The following is a 19,405-nucleotide window of genomic DNA, read 5'->3' on the forward strand; positions in this document are numbered from 1 at the left end:
TTTGGCCCTGAAATGGCTCCATACCTCTTGAGCAGAGCTGGAGCAGACCTGTCGTTGATCCAGGCGACAGACAACGTCTGCGTTCATCGCTGCCCGTTTGGAAAGTACCTTTTAGACATGCAGGTACAAGGAAGTAGAAAAAAGGACAGGGAGGCATGACCGTAGCTCAGGGCTGACCAAAAGGTAGACCGCGATCTACCAGTAGATCACAAAGGCTGTGCAGGTAGATCACATGACATGCCCCTAAATAATATTTAATTTAAATATAAAAAATTATTTTTTTTGCATCTGCCACTTGAATTAAGGTGACTTGATTGACATCAAAAAGGGGCCGGTCAGCTCAAACCCATAATGCAATACTTGCACTTCACAAATGTCTGTAGAATTACAAATTAAATCCAAAACCCTAATACCTATTCAATTTTTCTCCCTCTATTTACCATCCCGAGTGCATTTGTCTTATACTGGCCGCCCCAGGTAAATTTTTTAACTACAGTATTTTCAGCAATGGAATTATAATTTTTTCGGTGAGTAGATCTTGTCTAACTGGTCATTTTCAAAGTAGATCTCAAGTCCAAAAAGTGTGTGCATTGTAGCATCAGGTACAAACTAGGGCTGTCGATACATAACACACCACACATGTGCTTCATAACTACTACTGTAGTTGAGACAACAAATGGCCAGATTACATTTTGATTCACGGCACCCCAAATTACATCATTACTGTAAGCGCCCTCGAATTATGAAATAATGAGAAGTGGATGGTCTCAACGGGTGTAGTTTATTTGTCTTCAGCACAGAAGATGTTCCCTGGTACACCGTGAAAACTACACAAATAGAATATAAATACTATTACAATCATGACATTTTCTCATAGTCTTCAACAACAATAAAATCTGTGCATTACATATCACTTTCAATAGTACAATAAATAAAATGGTTAAGTTACGTAATTAATGCAGTGATACGACAACTCAAACATTTCAAGAGTAGACCAATAAATTACCAAGAATGTACCATAAGTCCATAACAGAGATATATCAAACGAACCATCAACCCACAATACAATTAATTAGACCTAAAGTAAATGAATGAACCCAAAACAGAACAAACAAATCATATACCTCGCTCCGCTAATCGAGGGGCTAGGGGTTGAATCGAATGCCACCTTGAACTTCATACCAACAATCTTGGGATAACGATACTTGGCACATCGGACACAGCAAAAGCAGGCACTGTAAACAATATAAACGGCTTTACATTATATACTGAATCTACAAGCTGTATACTGGATCTACAAAACTACATACTGAATCTACAAAACCACATACTGAATCTACAAAACCACATACTGAATCTACAAAACCACATACTGAATCTACAAAACATTTCAACAATATCAAATCAACTGGGTTAAACATGAAGTTGCAAACAAACAAGTCTCATACCAAGTGGCTCTGCTGCCTCAAACATGCTGTGTCTCACTGTGTCACTCTGGCTGAGTGTCTCTGAGGTGAGTGAAGCCAACATGCTTCAGCTATATATGCACTCTAACAGGAAGTTTCACAATAAAGGTATCCTAAGTCTACAGGAAGTGTCAAAATAAGACAACACAAATAAACAAAGAAAAACAACAAACTTCAAAAGTAAAGACCTGACTTAAGTTAAAAGAACCAACTGACACTGGCAGTTACAATTACTTTAAGACCCTACTATGTGTATCATTATGATCCTGATTATTTCAAAACGATAACGGCATTCAAATGAAGGCACACAGTTTAATTTAAATCATGTCCACTCATTAAATTATGCCCACTGTCTTATTTTTGAGGGGTGCTGCTAGCTAGCCCCTCCCATGTCCAGCTTGTAGTGCCCACAAACTTTGTCCTGCACAAACATTAAATCCCCTTTGACAATGACTGGACAATTTTACGTCAAGCTAATTATGATTGGCCGGAATGAGACGATAACAGCGCCCCTCACTTCACACGTGTGTGATTTGTTTTTGAGGGGCGCCCCTCCTATATACAGCTTGTTGTCCTTCACTCGATCGTGTCACATTTGTCATTGACAATGAAAGGAGAAATTACGTCATGTGGGTAAGCAAATCGGCTTTTCTAAACACTGAAACTGTTTTAATTGGGGCATTTATATAAAACTCTTCAGTTGTGAAAAGCTTTTTTTTAAACCTTGTATCATGGTTAAAAGATGAGACATAAGTTGACAAATTAATTCATGAAGTATATTCATTTTTTATTGGATGATGTACGATGACAATTTCATTTTGAATTTCAACATTTGTCTTAATAAAAATGAATATTATTTTAACTTAAAATATCCAATGTCTTCGGACAGTGTCTTGTGTATGACGTCACATCCAGGTCACCAGTCCGTGATGCTGTGTTTGCAAACTTTGCTGCCAGAGAAACAAGTCAAGTTTATTATTTTTGTCTTATTTTGTAATATTGTCTTTGACAAGCAAGTTGACCAGACTCCTGAAGCAATCTAACCAATCAGCACGCTCATCGTGCCAGCGGGGCGTGGTTTGCTCACTTGAGGAAAGAAAACGAGGCGTTATATTGACATTGGTAACCTATAGAATATTGTGACGCTCGGTCTCTTTTTACATTTTTCATGAAATGAATGAACGCAATGCATTGTGAAACGCTACCCAATCATGATAAGTTATTTTTCATATAGTTTCGTGCTAGAAATGATTATATTTTATTTTATTGTTAATAGAATTGAGACGTAACCGCGACCGGATTCAATAGGTCACCAATTTCTGTGTAATGCCAGACCGGCTACACAGAGGATAGGCTGAAGTCCAACTTTGGGTTTGTATGTTTTACCAATAACAGCTAAATAGTGTCTATTATTTGTCTACGGCAGTTAGTCAGAGAATCTCTTTATTGTAACATCCAGGATGAATGAAACCCGTGGTTCTGGTTGAGGAGGTCTGTCCAGTGGGTCCACTCTAATAGCTCTAGGTACCAGTAACTTCTTCTGATCCTGTTGTGAATGTGTTGTGTTAGTGTGGAAGCTGTGTTGCCACGTCTGCTTATTATAAGCTACTTAGTGTTTGTTTTAAAGTTGCTTGTAAAGTAAATGGTAAGTAAATATTTGTGATTGTGAATTTGTGCGTTGCTGTTTTTGGGGGCTTTATTTTATTGTTTTTAGTGTAGGTAGGGACAGTGCTTCCTAATGCATTATGATGTTTCTTTGAGTAGGCCTATTAACAATTTGCAGAATTACAGTACATTTCAAGCACAACTCAATATCAACACCATAAAGCATTACACTTAGGGTCCACCATTTTCAATTCAGCAGAACATTTAGAGACGTACAAATATACACTTAAAAACAGGAAATCATCATAAAAGGAGATAAAAAGGGGAAAAGAGTTGTGCTGTCCACGTATCACCTTCTGAATCTAATTTGTCCCAGGATTTCCCAGGTTTAAAGTGTCCTTGTTCTCATTCTGGTTCAGGCGAGTTGCTTATTTCTCTCGCTAGACCTGGCAACACTGTCTGGCTGTCAAGTACAGTACAGTACAGTAGCCTACAGTACAGTACAGGTGTTCCAATGATATCTGTGATCCTAGCTGATTTTAACTCTTGTAGATGTATTTCTCTGTGAGAGTTATTTATATATATATATATATATATATATATGAGAGAGAGAGAGAGAGAGAGAGAGAATACCAAACGACTCGCCCCCACTTAACAATGATAAATTCATATGCTAATACCTTTTATATAATCACCATTCACCAACATGAATTATGTTTATTTACAACTAGGTAGAGTAGTGGGGCGAGATGGAAAAGGGGCGACCGTACCTGTTACCGTTTCAATGACGTACACATCTATCATTGACGTGTACGGCCAGGTGTTCTGTTATGAGAGCTGTGATCCTATCATTGACGTGTACAGCCAGGTGTTCCGTTATGAGAGCTGTGATCCTATCATTGACGTGTACAGCCAGATGTTCCGTTATGAGAGCTGTGATCCTATCATTGCCGTGTACAGCCAGGTGTTCCGTTATGAGAGCTGTGATCCTATCATTGACGTGTACCGCCAGGTGTTCCGTTATGAGAGCTGTGATCCTGGCGGCGGGCTATGGCACGAGGCTGCAGAGGGACGTGGAGCGGGACGCCAGCGGTCAGTTCAGCCACCTGTCCGGCAGAGCCAAGCCTCTGCTGCCCGTAGGACACTGTGCTCTGATATCACACTGGGTGCACGCGCTGAGCGCGTCCGGGTGCGTGGAACACATCTACGTAGTTGTAAGTATTAACACGGTTTCTTCTAATTAGTCTGTTGTTTAAACAGACTATAGTTATTGTCACACTTTCTTTTTCTTTTCCCGGAGCAACCTACCTAACTTCCGCTGTGATTGGCCGAGCTTTGCATAACGTAGCTAATTGGCTGTGTGTTTTACAAGGGGCGGCGGTGGCTCAGGGGTAGAGTTGCCGGATGGTAGCCGCAATGTTACCAGTTCGAACCCGGTCTCCCCCAGAGTTAGTGTCGAAGTGTCCTTGAGCAAGACACTGAACCCCTAATTGCTCCTGATGTGCAGGTTGGTGCCTTGCATGGTTTCTGCCGCCATCAGTGTATGAATGGGTGAATGTAATGCACAATCTATGTAAAGCGCCTTGGATAAAGGCGCTATATAAATGCACCATTTACAATCGTATATAAAGACATAAATTCCCTTGCAGAGGCAGAAGACCAACCTATTCAAGCGTTATAGAACATTTCGAATTTGGGGCCTATGTAAGCGACTGCGGCAACCACACTTTGCAATTTTTAAAAATTGCGACTTTTCTAGTTATATACGTTCTAGTACGTTCTAGTTATAAGTTGGTTATTATAACTTATTAGACATAAAAAAAAAATATTTGTGTATAGAGGTAGGTTCTGTTTTTATTTTTGGCCACTAGATGGCAGTGTCAGTCTGGAGACTTATACTGACTCAACTGGTATCTGCTGCTGTTATTTCATGTCTCTTGTACAAATACAAGAGACTGTGGAACTCTCACACTATTAGTATGTATGGAACTCTCACACTATTAGCATGCATTATGTTTCTGATTGTGTCTGGATTTTGATTATAGTGGATTTGTTTTTACGTCCGATAAATAAATAGCTCTTCCTGGACGGGCCTCCTCAGAGGCCTTGGCTCAGATCTGAACCCATTTGATTTTGGTGTTACTACACTAGGGTAGAAACTTTAGATTTATACTGATGTTTAAATATATTTATATATATTTTTATTTTTTATTATATTATTGTTTCTTCTATTTAGAAAAGCCACTGGACAGGTGTTGGCCAATTACATAGGTTAATTAAAACATGAGGTTTTTCAGAAAACTGTCAGGATTTAGAAGGCATTTGTAGAATCATCCTCAGGTCTTAAATGGGTTAATGTGACGTTCTACAGACCAACAGTGTCTTCCATGCTGCGTTCGAGGAGTGGGCGGCCGGGTTCTCCACGGTCCACATCCTCAACGATCAGACCCGGAGTAACGACGTAAGAACCACCGTTTAGATCACATTTAATTAATTGTGAAACGTTAACATAGTGAGACTTTAACGCAGCTTTTACCCGTTAACAACTACGGCCATTTCTTACCACCTCAGGAGCGTCTTGGAGCCGTCGCCTGCTTGCAGCTGGCAGTGAAGCACTTTGAGATAGAAGATGATGTCATGGTGATTGGAGGGTAGGTTTTTACTATGACCATCCATTTTCATAAACTTTATGTGTGGTGTATGTATGGAATTACCAAATGTCCTACAATGGGTATCGATAAAGATGATGATAGAAGCTTTTCTAATGATGATGATGATGATGATTATTAACCCATTTTGACCTGACATCGACATTTTAAAAATGTCGTCTAAATCATGACAGTTTTCTGATTCTTAAATACCTATGTTTCTATATCAGTGGTTCTCAATATTTCATGTCAAGGATCCCAAAAATGATATGTATTTGGCCACCGAGCCCCATCTGAAAATATGTTGTTCCAGGGACCCCCCCCCAGTAGCAAGGATTTGAGTTAAAAACGTTCGCTCTGAAAGAATATATATTCAAAGATTTGTGCCACATTTTCATTCACGATTTTTCAAAAATAGCAGACGCGCGCTATGAGCTTGTAGATTTGCTATTTTTCAATAGCTAAATGATAACATAATGTTTAAAACACCAAAAGGGTACTTCCCGCCCCAAAATGGGTTGATAGATGAAAGGTCTCCTCTCTGTATAAACAGGGACACGCTGTTCAGAGAAGACTTCAGTTTGGGTCGGCTGAAGGAGAGGTTCTGTGAGCTGCAGGCGCTGAGTGACGCCAACTGTCTGCTTCTGTCCTACCAGTGTAAAGATGAAGGTATCCTTATTATTATTATTATTATTATTATTAACTGTCTGCTTCTGTCCTACCAGTGTAAAGATGAAGGTATCCTTATTATTATTAACTGTCTGCTTCTGTCCTACCAGTGTAAAGATGAAGGTATCCTTATTATTATTATTATTAACTGTCTGCTTCTGTCCTACCAGTGTAAAGATGAAGGTATCCTTATTATTATTATTATTATTGAAGGTATCCTTCTGAATGTTCTATTGAGATATTTATATCCAGTGTAAAGATGAAGGTATCCTTCTGAATGTTCTATTGGGATATTTATATCCAGTGTAAAGATGAAGGTGTCCTTCTGAATGTTCTATTGAGATATTTATATCCAGTGTAAAGATGAAGGTGTCCTTCTGAATGTTGTATTGAGATATTTATCGGTCCCACTTGGATATTCAATGTGTTAGGATATTGTCAAGTTTCCTCAGAACGTCACAGCTCCCAGCGACCGACAGTACAAGACTGGTTATACTGGTCAGTTCCCAGTGACCACAGTGGGAGACTGTGGTTGTACTGGTTAGCTCCCAGTGACCACAGTGGGAGACTGTGGTTGTACTGGTCAGCTCCCAGTGACCACAGTGGGAGACTGTGGTTGTACTGGTCAGCTCCCAGTGACCACAGCGGGGGACTGTGGTTGTACTGGTCAGCTCCCAGTGACCGACAGTAGAAGACTGTGGTTGTACGTCAGCTCCCAGCGACCGACAGTAGAAGGCTGTGGTTGTACTGGTCAGCTCCCAGTGACCCAGCATTTAAAATACTTTCTAAAATCTACATCTGTCTTTCCCCACACAGAACCAATGGTTTACAGTAGAATTATGTCTGTCTCTCTCCCCACACAGAACCAATGATGTACTCTCTCCCCACACAGAACCAAAGGTTTACAGTAGATGTTATGTTTTGTCTTTTTCGCCACACAGAGACTCATAAATATGGGATACTGGAAGTGGACGAAGACCTGAGGGCGATCTGCATGAAGGAGAAACCACTTCCTACAGACACCACGTCTAGGAGAGCTGTAAGCCCTCTTCTAACACATCTACGTACTGTACATGTACTGTACACTGTACTGTACATGTACTGTACACGTCTAGGAGAGCAGTAAGCCCTCTTCTAACACATCTACATGCTGAAATGCTGAAACGCTATTCTGGAACACATTTTGTAAATATTTGATAGTTTTGGCCTTTAATGTCTTTGTAAGATTAGCATTGCCAATAGAGTGTCAGTCCCGCCCCCCCTCGAGAGACCCGGAAAAGAAATCCTGTTCATTTTCCTCATAGACTTTTCAGAAAGTCGTTTACGCCGCGGACAAAGCCAACTCTTGTCGTGACACTTCTTTTGTAATTATTTGGGTTTCGTCCAAAATAGTCATGAGTCATGATTTGTCACGACTCCAGTTGGCTTCGTACGACTCTTAAAAGGTCTTCAAATAAATACTTTTTGAAATGTCTATGGGAAAAATGCATTGGGATTCATTTCCTGGGCCTGGCGTCGTCATGAAAGACTGTATTTTTGAGAGATGCTTAACAGTCAGAATTCTCTAATGGGAAATCAATCAATCATGTCTGGATGAAAGCTCTGGTAACAAACCAAGAAACTGTCCCTTTGTCCTCAGTGTCCCTGTTTCTATGTGTTTTCCAAGAGAAGCCTTCCACAGTTAGACACCTTTCTAGAAGAAAACAGGGTAAGTTGCCATTCGTCAGTGTTTGAATGTCATTTTCATCCATAGAACAGGTGGTTTGCCTGCAGTTTTACCAGAGCCCTTAAACTGTACCTGTATGTGTTCTTACTCTGTGAGCCCTATTGTTATCCTACTGTGTGTCATTGTAGTGAGTGAAAAAAGTGAAGTGAAAAAAGGTAGTCGACGAACATTCTTTGTCATAGTTTTAGTCGACGAAAACAACACTGATTGGGTAGATGTTTTGGCCTGGGGGGAGGCTGGCATGAGCATCCTTACATTCACAGAGCTAAAAGATCCACCCCCCCCCCCCAGTTGGCTAGCTAACACCTCATGGCATATGCATTACACACCCACGTCTGTATTTTGTTAGGGCCATCTTGTTTTCCCCTCTAGACCAAATATCTTTGCTTATTATGACATGCCCTGAATAAGGATGCGTTCTATACGTTTAAAAGAGACAAATAAATACAATAAAATACATTTAGATATACCACGTCATTTTAATAGATTTGTTTGACTGTCGTATAGGAAGCTCCTATAGAACGGAAAGATGCTCCAGGAAACTTTGTATCTTGGCTCATTCCAAGGTAAGATGTTTGTTTACCTTTATCTATTCTACACATCTGGAACCTGTCCATTAATACCATGTCTACACATCTGGAACCTGTCCATTAATACCATGTCTACACATCTGGAACCTGTCCATTAATACCATATCTACACATCTGGAACCTGTCCATTAATACCATATCTACACATCTGGAACCTGTCCATTAATACCATATCTACACATCTGGAACCTGTCCATTAATACCATGTCTACACATCCGGAACCTGTCCATTAATACCATATCTACACATCTGGAACCTGTCCATTAATACCATATCTGTTTCTATGTCAGTCGTTCTTCGATCTTTCAAAAATAGCAGACCTTGTAGATCTGCTATTTTTCAATAGCTAAAGCATAACATAATGCTAACACCAAAAGGGGTTCCCGCCCAAAATGGGTTAATACCATATCTTCTGTATACCACATCTGGAAACCCATATAATATTGACCTTAAATGAGTGTATGTTCAGTAACAGAAGTTTCCCTGTCTCTCCATCCCTGTCTTAATAATTGCTAGAGTCTATAGAGCTTTAAACTTTTAACAAAACGCTTTTTTTGAGATGACGTCATATGGCAGCCGAGTCTATGGCATTTTTGTTCAGAGCTTAACTTGTGGCGTAAATAGTTTGCCAGCCAAGTCTATGGACTTTGAGGATATTACAATGTTTGTTTAGAGCACCAAATGACGATGTAAGAAAGCATGTGGCTGATATAAATACAGTGGGCGCCCCTCTCTTCACACGAGTGTGATTTTCTATTTATTTTTTTCATACAAAATATCACTTACGCTGCCTTCAACGTGTCTTAGTTTAGTTCTTGTACGTTTATTTGGACTGGACAGCACATATTAATTAATGAACACTACACGTTCAATGCAATGTATATAATTCATGTGGGATTTTGCAAGGAATGCTCATTTCCATCTGTAGTCCCCAAACAAACAGAGAACAGGCAACAAAACAAAACGAGTACATATACATCATCATATCGTCATACTATAATTCAGTCAATGTCTGTGTGTCACTGTGACTGCCGTAGCTCCTCACTGCCTGCACCAATCACTCCCACTTTTCACACAGGCATTGACCATAATAATATGGAGGTCTTAACGAAGCCCTTTTTTCGATTTGACACATTAATTAATCATTAATTCGCTTTTTTAATTCACTAATAAATTCATTATTAATCATTAATAATGATTAATAATGAATTTATTAGTGAATTAAAAAAGCGAAAACGCACCCAGGGTGCAGTGCCCGTCTCACAACAGGTAAGCGGTAAGGGCTAGTATAAAGTAATGACCTAAAATACAAGGTACAAAATACAAGACGTATAGAGAGATGACTTACCGGTAGGTAATTTGGAGCAGGTGCGATGATGATGAGGCATATACAATGTGGAAAGGAGAGACACCGCCCATTGCTGGGTTATTTAAGAATAAGATATAAGAAGCAACGTTTCGGTCTTGCGACCTTCGTCTGAACCAAGCAAGTGGCGGTGTGTGGGTGTCTCTCCTTTCCACAAAATACAAGACAAAATGCAAGACACTCAAGAATAAAAAACTATATTTTTGCTTATTAAAAGCGTGTCTTGTTTCAGTTGTTTGAGACATGAGTTTGGCTGTTGTTTGATTTCAGGCAACCGGTGTACGTTCAAGAGATATGTGGGCGTTTCGACGTTGGCAACTTGGCCTCCTACGTTGAGTGTGACCAGTACTTCAGAGCAAAGCTTCAAGACGTGACCTCATACATGGTGTAGAATCTAGGGATGTGTAAATGTGTCCAGAATGAAAATCGATTTGTATAATTCAATATTAACGGTTAATCGATTAATCGTTTTGGGGGGGGGGAGCTTTATTTTTTATTTTTTATAATTTCCTTTATTTTTTATTTTTTTTATGAACCCTACAAATAAAAAAATCTTCCCCCCAAGGGGTACCTAAGTCAAAAAAGTTTGGGAACCCCTGATGTAGATGATTAACAATAATTGTAACTCTTGAGAGTTAATAAGGGTCCATTTGGTTACTAACTCCATCTTTTAAATGAGGACCACTGGTGGTCCCTGGACCACTGTTGATCCAATTGATCACCATAGCAACCCCAGCCTAGGCCTGATTAGGTAAATTCCCAACACCTGCTAAATCCTCCAAACCTGTATCTTGATTGGAATCAATCTCCACTCACACTCCTCTCAGTCATGCAGCTACACAGACACATCCCAGGCACACTTTGGTAGGCCTATAGCCCTGTCCTGTTTGGATGACAATATTGCCTTTCCAACAGATTTTCATTTAAAAAAAAACAGAAAAAAGAAGAAAAAAAAAAACGATTATCGATTATTAATTTTCATAATCGATTTCGGGTCCTATCAACGATAATCGATTAATCGGACCCATCCCTAGTAGAATCAGAACAAAGCTTCAGGATGTGACCTCATACATGGTGTAGAATCAGAACAAAGCTTCAAGACGTGACCTCATACATGGTGTAGAATCAGAACCGGGTTCTATTCAAAAAGTGCTGAATTATTTTCAGCGCAGGAAGGAACCCTTTAGCTAAGAGAGAGAGAGAGAGAGAGAGAGACAGATGAAGTAGGGACCACTACATATTTTTTTCATATAGTTCATAGACTTGTTTCACAGTACTATCATATTATTTTTTATTTTTAGTCATTTAGACCTGAGACCAGATTATACAAATGTCTTCTGAATCATGACGTTTTCTGATTTTTGATCAGTTGTTCTCAAACTAAACCCTATGTTTATATCAGTTGTTCTATTTCATGCCAAGAACCTAAAACAATATACAGTATGTAATTGGCCGTGGACCCCCATCTCAAAATATATTGTTTCAGGGACCCTCCCAGATGCAAAGATTTGAATACAAAATGCCCGCTGTGAAAGTATATATTGTATGTTCAAAGATTTGCGACACATTTTCACGATTTTTCAAAAAGAGCAGATCTACAAGCTCGAGTGCCGAGCTACGAGCTTGTAGATCGTAGCTTGTAGATTGTGTTATTACGATCGAAGGTCGCAGTTAAACTAACATGATGTTAATTATTTCCCGAATAAACGACACAATCATTCAATTCTTATTTAAACAACCTCATGTCTCCTCTGAGCATTAGCCTACTGTGTGTGTGGGTGTGTGGTGAACCATGCAAATAAAAACAGGGCAATAATATAATTATATGCCAACCAGCCTAGCATATTTTCCGTTCACAAAAAGTATTGCTATAGCTAAGCTGGTTTTGCATCACATTTCCTGACGGGAAGACGAGAGAGGTAACTTCATACCAGGGCCGGCTGTAGCCTGGACCACTAGGGTGGGCAGGACCAATATATGGGGGTTCATCCCGCACGCACCGCATAGCGTAATAATCCCCCCAAATGCATAGAAAACTATGCTATCATCTCAGATTATCTATCTTCTCCTTCTTTGACCAATAGTAACCCAATTTCCATTCGCACCCTGTTGGCAGTGGCGTGCACAGACATTTGGAGGGGCAGGTGCTCAAGTGAAGAAAAAAAAAGGGCACCTTGTGGAGGGCGTGGAACCACCGGTTGAACTACCGGTTGCCATAATAGTGTGTGAGATTTATAGATTTTGGGGCATAAATAATATATTGGAAGCTTTTAATCCAGAATTGATCAATGTCACCATGGGCCACATACTGTACACTGTACAAAACAAAAATAAAAGGAACAAAAAACGAACATTCAAAAAGGGCACATTGCTGTCCAGCGGGCAAAAGGGCAGGTGCTCTAGCACCACCCAGTGTCTTGTGCACGCCACTTCCTGTCGGTTAACAGCACTTATATGGCAAACAGTGTTCAGATGGTTCAATTTCTCTAAAAATGCTGCCCACCCAATCAGAACTGATAAATGGTACTGATATTTTGTGGTATGTTTTTATATTGACTACAAATAAATATTCTCCATAACTTCGGTGGGGTCTGCACACCTCTGTCCCCTCCAGAACCAGCCCTGGTGGAGGTGGAGAAACTGGGAGGCCATCAAGTAATTGTTAATTTTTATTGACTGTCCACGTCAAACGGTGAATATCAGCGGTCAAAGGGCTTTTATTGCAGATGATTAAAGTACAGTGTCCTTTTGATAATCATGCTTTTATATTGTTCATGCTGTAGATATTAATCTGTCCAACAGCAACACAGTTCCCTAAAAGATTATCGTCCGTGCCAACTTCTTTCCATTCACTGCAATAAAAGTCTTGCTTCACTGCCGTCCTTTGACCATGCACTGATATTCACAGTTGACAGTTTGACGTAGGACAGTTAATACAATTAACAATTACTTCATTACAGTAGTTTGTACACATACACACACATATGACACACACTCTCCATAATCTTTGATTGGGTGGGCAGGACGCACGTTTGGGTGGGCTATGCGCACCCTTGCCCCCCCTTAGAACCGGCCTTGCTTCATACATATAGGGAAATGTAAAAATGTGTTTTTACTCCCCGTGGGGTATTGCCCACGGGCAACTCTGATGTTTCCATCAGAGTTTAGAAGCACTCGTTTTCTGTAAAGCAACGTCCTGCTGCCTCTTGCATTATGTACGCAGGGGGAGTTGAGTGATAGCCTATCTAACGAGCGCTTCCAAACTCCAGCACTTAGAAAAAGAATCAGCTGCAATTAAGGACCCAAAGTAGCTCATAACATGTCTACAGTGGACTTTTATGAAACACACACTTTGAGAGAATAATTCAAGCTTTCCCTACAGCTGCAATGTTGGTTGAGTTTGACGTTGTTTAATACAATCAGATAGGACTTTTCTGTTTGGATGAATGGGCTTCCATTGCACCTATAGGTAGCACCTTGCTAGCCCAAACATTTAGATTCTCGTAGAGGTTTTTTTCGATTCTGACGAATCTCTCTACGAGAGTCTAAACGTTAACCCCGCCCCTAAAGTCGAAAAGGAACGTTTGTGCCTCAAAATCACTCTTACCTTGTACAAATGCAAAATCTAAGCTGCTTTAAATTTTGCCCCACTTGTTTGTGATCTGTGCGCACCCATATTAAACACCGAACATGCTTATTTTTCAATAAAAAAGGTATTTTAATCCACTCTGTTTCGGAATCCTCCATTGTAAATGCACAACAGAACATTGCCCCTAGCGGTGAGATGTGTTGGGATAAAAATTGCGTTAAATACACTAAAAGCTGGACAAAACTGCCTCAGCCTGTAGTTTCCGCCCAGGAGGCCCTTTAGGGAAAGGTCGCTTCTCGCCCTAAAGGGGCGTCTTACTGGTTATACCCTGGGAAATACCAAGGTTGATTGAAACAGAAAAGGGTCCTCCATTTTCAATTCATCAAGACATTTATAAAGATTTATACACACATCTATGCAAAACAGAAATAAAAATCAGCAAATACTAAACTTCAATGTAAAAATCTCCCAAAAATGTCCCGTACTGTCGGACGGGCCGTTCATAATACGGTATGAAGCCGCGGGCCGTCTACAATCTATCCCCGGTTCACAGTTTGGACACCCTGCAGTCTAGAGTCTGTGAGGTGAGAACAGGAACAACTTATCATGGTGTCACACCTTAGTTAAACATTGACCTGCACACTGACTGTGTGTGTGTGTGTGTGTGTGTGTGTGTGTGTGTGTGTGTGTGTGTGTGTGTGTGTGTTGGTTGCAGGTCAATGTATCACATGGTGTCACACCTTAGTTAAACATTGATCTGCACACTGACTGTGTGTGTGTGTGCTGGTTGCAGGTAAATGTATCACATGGTGTCACACCTTAGTTAAACATTGACCTGCACACTGACAGTATAAGTGTGTGTGTGTGTGTGTGTGTGTGTGTGTGTGTGTGTGCTGGTTGCAGGTCAATGTATCACATGGTGTCATCATTCATAGGTTCTTGTTGCAACAACACCACCTCCAGACTCCAGTATGACAGAACTGTAAGTGTGTTGATTCACCGTCAACTGAGGCGTCTGGACACCATTTTGTTTTTTGCCACGTCGGATCAAAGCATAAAGATTATTGCAGGGTAAGTGATTTTTAAGCACGGCACAGAGTGCCGCGCTACGAACTTGTAGGTCTGCAATTATTTTTTAATCATGAAAGTGTGGCGCAAATCTTTGAATATATTCTTTCAGAGCGAACGTTTTTAACTCAAATCTTTGCCTCTGGGTGGTCACTGGAACAAAACATTTTTTCAGATGGGGGTCGGCGGCCAATTACATATATTTTGGTGGTCCTTGACATGAAAGTGTTTGAGAACCACTGACATAGAAACATGAGGGTTTTTCAGAAAACTGTCAGGATTTAGAAGACATTTGTAGAATCGTTCTCAGGTCTAAATGGGTTAAAGGGATAGAATTAAAGTTACTTATGGAGACACAAAGGAGACTCTTTGTGTCTCCTACCGGAACCGCTGCTTCTCATAAAATGATTGGTTTAGGAATGTGACGAAAACAAACAAACAATAAAATGCATGACCATGGATTCAAGTCTCCATGGGGAGAGTAGTCCATATAGAGACAAAGTCATTTTGGGGGTGAACTGTCCCTTTAGCTGAATTCCAATAGAGGGTGTGCGCATGCTTAAAGTGAATCGCACATCGAGTGGCAAATCAACAGGCAAAGTGAGTTTAACATTGTTTAATGTTGTTTAATGCAATTTCTGTGTGGATGTTTATGGGGCTGTCAAGGCAGAAAGTAGTTTTTTCTCACTCAGTATAGGCATTCCTGCATAACTTCCGGGTTTGATGATATAATCTTTGCCACTCAAGGGCAGTCCATACTGTCTCCGACCACCAAACTTTTCGTCGGAAAGATCAGACTTTTTTTTATCCGAAGTAGAGTTCGGTGAGTCACAACATCTGGGAGTGCAGCGTTCAGAACAAAAATTCGGAGGAATGCGTTTCAGAAGTTGCGAGTGACGTCATGTTGTAGTTGTACCGGAGCTTCGGAGAGAGTTTGGACTGCCCTTCACTCACTCCAGCATGGAGGTGTTACGGTGGAATTGGTGACCTGCTGAAATATGTGACAATCATGTAGACATCACATAACATCAGTGTCTGAATGTAAATCATTGTGGTTTGTTTATTATCAGAGTTCAACCTAGCGGTATTCAGGCCATGAAGTTCACAAGATGGTCACGTATTTCAGCAGGTCACCAATTTCACCGTAACACGGTTAAGAATGTTAACCACTTGAACCCCAGAGAGCCTATATTATTCTGGGGGGAACGTGTGCCATTGTGAGCTTGCAGATCTGATATTTCTCCATGTTGTGACTCATTGTGAGCTTGTAGATCTGATATTTATTCATGCCGTGACGCATTGTGAGCTTGTAGATCTGATATTTATTCATGCCGTGACGCATTGTGAGCTTGTAGATCTGATATTTCCTCAAAGAGATTTGGTGTAGAGGGAAACGATCGTCCCAGGTACAGATCTGAGCCAGGTGTGTTTTACTAAGAACAGAGAGGTGAAGGGGTTAATGTTGTTTAAGTGTTTTATACCATATACTAGAATAATCAATATCTGTGTGTGTGCGTGTGCGTGTGCGTGTGCGCGTGCGCGTGTGCGTGTGTGTGTGTGTTCCCCAAAAGGAGGCAAAACACCATATATGCCGGAGATACTGTTACTTTTACCCATAGAGTGCTGAGTGACATGTCTATTGTATCATGAAAACACATCCCATGATTTTGTAAAAGTAACTCTACTGCACCAATAATATTTGTGTCCTTCGATGCATCTCCTTTGTGTTTAAAAATGTGTGTGTGTGTGTGTGTGTGTGTGTGTGTGTGTGTGTGTGTGTGTGTGTGTGTGTGTGTGTGTGCGCGCACATGACTGGATGCTAATAAACATTATAATCCTATTTTACTGAGGTCAGAGTGACAGTAGATGACTGGATGCTAATAAACATTATAATCCTATTTTACTGAGGTCAGAGTGACAGTTGATGACTGGATGTTAATAAACATTATAATACTGTTTTACTGAGGTCAGAGTGACAGTAGATGACTGGATGCTAATAAACATTATAATCCTATTTTACTGAGGTCAGAGTGACAGTTGATGACTGGATGTTAATAAACATTATAATACTGTTTTACTGAGGTCAGAGTGACAGTAGATGACTGGATGCTAATAAACATTATAATCCTATTTTACTGAGGTCAGAGTGACAGTTGATGACTGGATGTTAATAAACATTATAATACTGTTTTACTGAGGTCAGAGTGACAGTTGATGACTGGATGTTAATAAACATTATAATCCTATGAAGCATATTTCAATCTCACTGATTGTGAGTTGTTGAATTGCAGACGTAAAGAGTTACAATAGCAGTTACCTAAAAGGTAGTGGAGTTCTGTGTGTGTGTGTGTACTAAACATCCCATGTGTGTTTCATCTCTGTGATAAGACAGACATCGTTAGATCTTTGACAGCTAATACACCACTAGTTGTTGTGGTTGATGAAGAGTCTGACAGCTAATATTCATACACATATTCATACAAACCATGCAAGGCACCAACCTGCTCATCGGGAGCTAAAGCGGTTCAGAGTCTTGCTCAAGGACACTTTGACACTAACTCTGGGGGAACCCACAGGGATCGAACCGGGAACCATCATGGTTCCCATCCGGCTGTTCTACCGGCCACTCTACCCCTGAGCTACTGTTGCATGCACCTTTGACCCCATCCTAGAGGAAGCCTTTATGACTATATGGTCATTAAATACCAACCACTCCTACTGTACATACTGTACCATCTCAGAGCTGGGCTAAGAGGTGCAGACTATTTGTTTTTATATTTGGCAGCCTAGGTCCGACCAACAGACTGGTTGTTAGAGTGTTTCACTAGACATTATACCCACAGACTGGTTGTTAGAGGGTTTCACTATAGACATTATACCTACAGACTGGTTGTTAGAGGGTTTCACTACCCACAGACTGGTTGTTAGAGGGTTTCACTAGACATTATACCCACAGACTGGTTGTTAGAGGGTTTCACTAGACATTATACCTACAGACTGTTTGTTAGAGGGTTTCACTAGACAGTATACCCACAGACTGGTTGTTAGAGGGTTTCACTAGACATTATACCTACAGACTGTTTGTTAGAGGGTTTCACTAGACAGTATACCCACAGACTGGTTGTCAGAGGGTTTCACTAGACATTATACCCACAGACTGGTTGTTAGAGGGTTTCACTAGACATTATACCCACAGACTGGTTGTTAGAGGGTTTCACTAGACATTATACCTACAGACTGTTTGTTAGAGGGTTTCACTAGACAGTATACCCACAGACTGGTTGTCAGAGGGTTTCACTAGACATTATACCCACAGACTGGTTGTTAGAGGGTTTCACTAGACATTATACCCACAGACTGGTTGTTAGAGGGTTTCACTAGGACATTATACCCACAGACTGGTTGTTAGAGGGTTTCACTAGACATTATACCCACAGACTGGTTGTTAGAGGGTTTCACTAGACATTATACCCACAGACTGGTTGTTAGAGGGTTTCACTAGGACATTATACCCACAGACTGGTTGTTAGAGGGTTTCACTAGACATTATACCCACAGACTGGTTGTTAGAGGGTTTCACTAGACATTATACCCACAGACTGGTTGTTAGAGGGTTTCACTAGACATTATACCCACAGACTGGTTGTTAGAGGGTTTCACTAGGACATTATACCCACAGACTGGTTGTTAGAGGGTTTCACTAGACATTATACCTACAGACTGTTTGTTAGAGGGTTTCACTAGACATTATACCTACAGACTGGTTGTTAGAGGGTTTCAACAACTTGGGTGTGTGTGTGTGTGTGTGTGTGTGTGTGTGTGTGTGCGTGCGTGCGTGCGTGCGTGCGTGCGTGCGTGCTTGCGTGCCTGTAATCTTGACAGGTTTCCTGAAGACCAGAGATGAGTCAGTGTGAGGAGAGAGAGGAGGAGGGAGCTGACAAACATCACATCCACAGACCAGAGTCTCCACATACAAAGTATGTTAATCCTGCTATTTGATTTTACTTATAAACATCACCGTTACATTTTCCTAACTTCAGTAATGAACCTGGACCTCCACACACACAGTATGTCAATCCTTCTGTTCAATATACACACTATGGACCTCATTCACAACAGCAGAAAGTTGACATAACTTATATAACTGAAATAGCTGTGGTCAATGTTTACAGCTGAATGTTTAGATTTAACTTTATAAGCTTTTTGTTTGTTTTCAACTAAGAATAATCACGTTTGAGTAGAACTTCCTATAGACTATGAAATTGCCAAGCCTGATATGATGTTCTAAATCCTGTTGATCCTCTCTTTGTAACAGGGTTGATCATCACAGAGCAGTCTCTCCTGTACCCAGCTGTGTCTCCATGAAGAAAGACTCGTCCATGCATGGACTTATTGACTTCAAAGACGGACACCACTCTACTGACCAAAGGTTGAAACATGAACTCCTTTACAACCAACAGCTCCATCTGGTGTCTGAATTGTGTACTCCAAGTCAAATCAAATCAAACTTTATTTCTAAAGCATCTATCTGAGCAGATCTAATGGGGAGGGGCAGAAATGGCATCTATCTTAGCAGATCTAATGGGGAGGGGCAGAAATCGAGTAATGTGTTAACGTTTTATAGTGCCGCTGAGAAGGCGGGCAGCTGTGTTCTGCACTAGCTGTAAACGCCTGAGT

The 19,405-nt window shown here is 40.6% G+C and overlaps 3 protein-coding genes across 3 annotated transcripts in view; all 3 read left to right on the top strand.

Annotated features, from left to right (window-relative positions):
* The window catches only part of LOC310867043 (NACHT, LRR and PYD domains-containing protein 3-like), an 88,186-nt gene that overhangs the window by 53,497 nt on the left and 15,284 nt on the right, over positions 1–19,405 (top strand). Inside the window, exon 3 of the mRNA XM_083776836.1 lies at positions 19,044–19,157. Within this exon, the coding sequence (XP_083632962.1) occupies positions 19,044–19,157 (114 nt within the window). The remainder of the gene's footprint in view (positions 1–19,043; positions 19,158–19,405) is intronic.
* Positions 1–19,405, top strand: part of LOC310866410 (protein NLRC3-like) — a 62,459-nt gene that overhangs the window by 27,770 nt on the left and 15,284 nt on the right. The gene's annotated exons all lie outside the window — the stretch shown is intronic.
* Positions 2,732–10,468, top strand: LOC310867202 (glucose-1-phosphate adenylyltransferase-like). Its single transcript, XM_083777079.1, has 9 exons — positions 2,732–2,841; positions 4,084–4,285; positions 5,443–5,532; positions 5,643–5,722; positions 6,273–6,388; positions 7,330–7,427; positions 8,028–8,096; positions 8,622–8,680; positions 10,342–10,468. The coding sequence occupies exons 2-9, from the start codon at positions 4,094–4,096 to the stop codon at positions 10,460–10,462; spliced, it is 825 nt and encodes a 274-aa protein (XP_083633205.1). The 5' UTR covers positions 2,732–2,841; positions 4,084–4,093; the 3' UTR covers positions 10,463–10,468.

The sequence above is a fragment of the Protomyctophum parallelum genome (assembly GCF_964188405.1).
Source record: "Protomyctophum parallelum genome assembly, chromosome: 11".
In the NCBI taxonomy this organism is placed as follows: domain Eukaryota; kingdom Metazoa; phylum Chordata; class Actinopteri; order Myctophiformes; family Myctophidae; genus Protomyctophum; species Protomyctophum parallelum.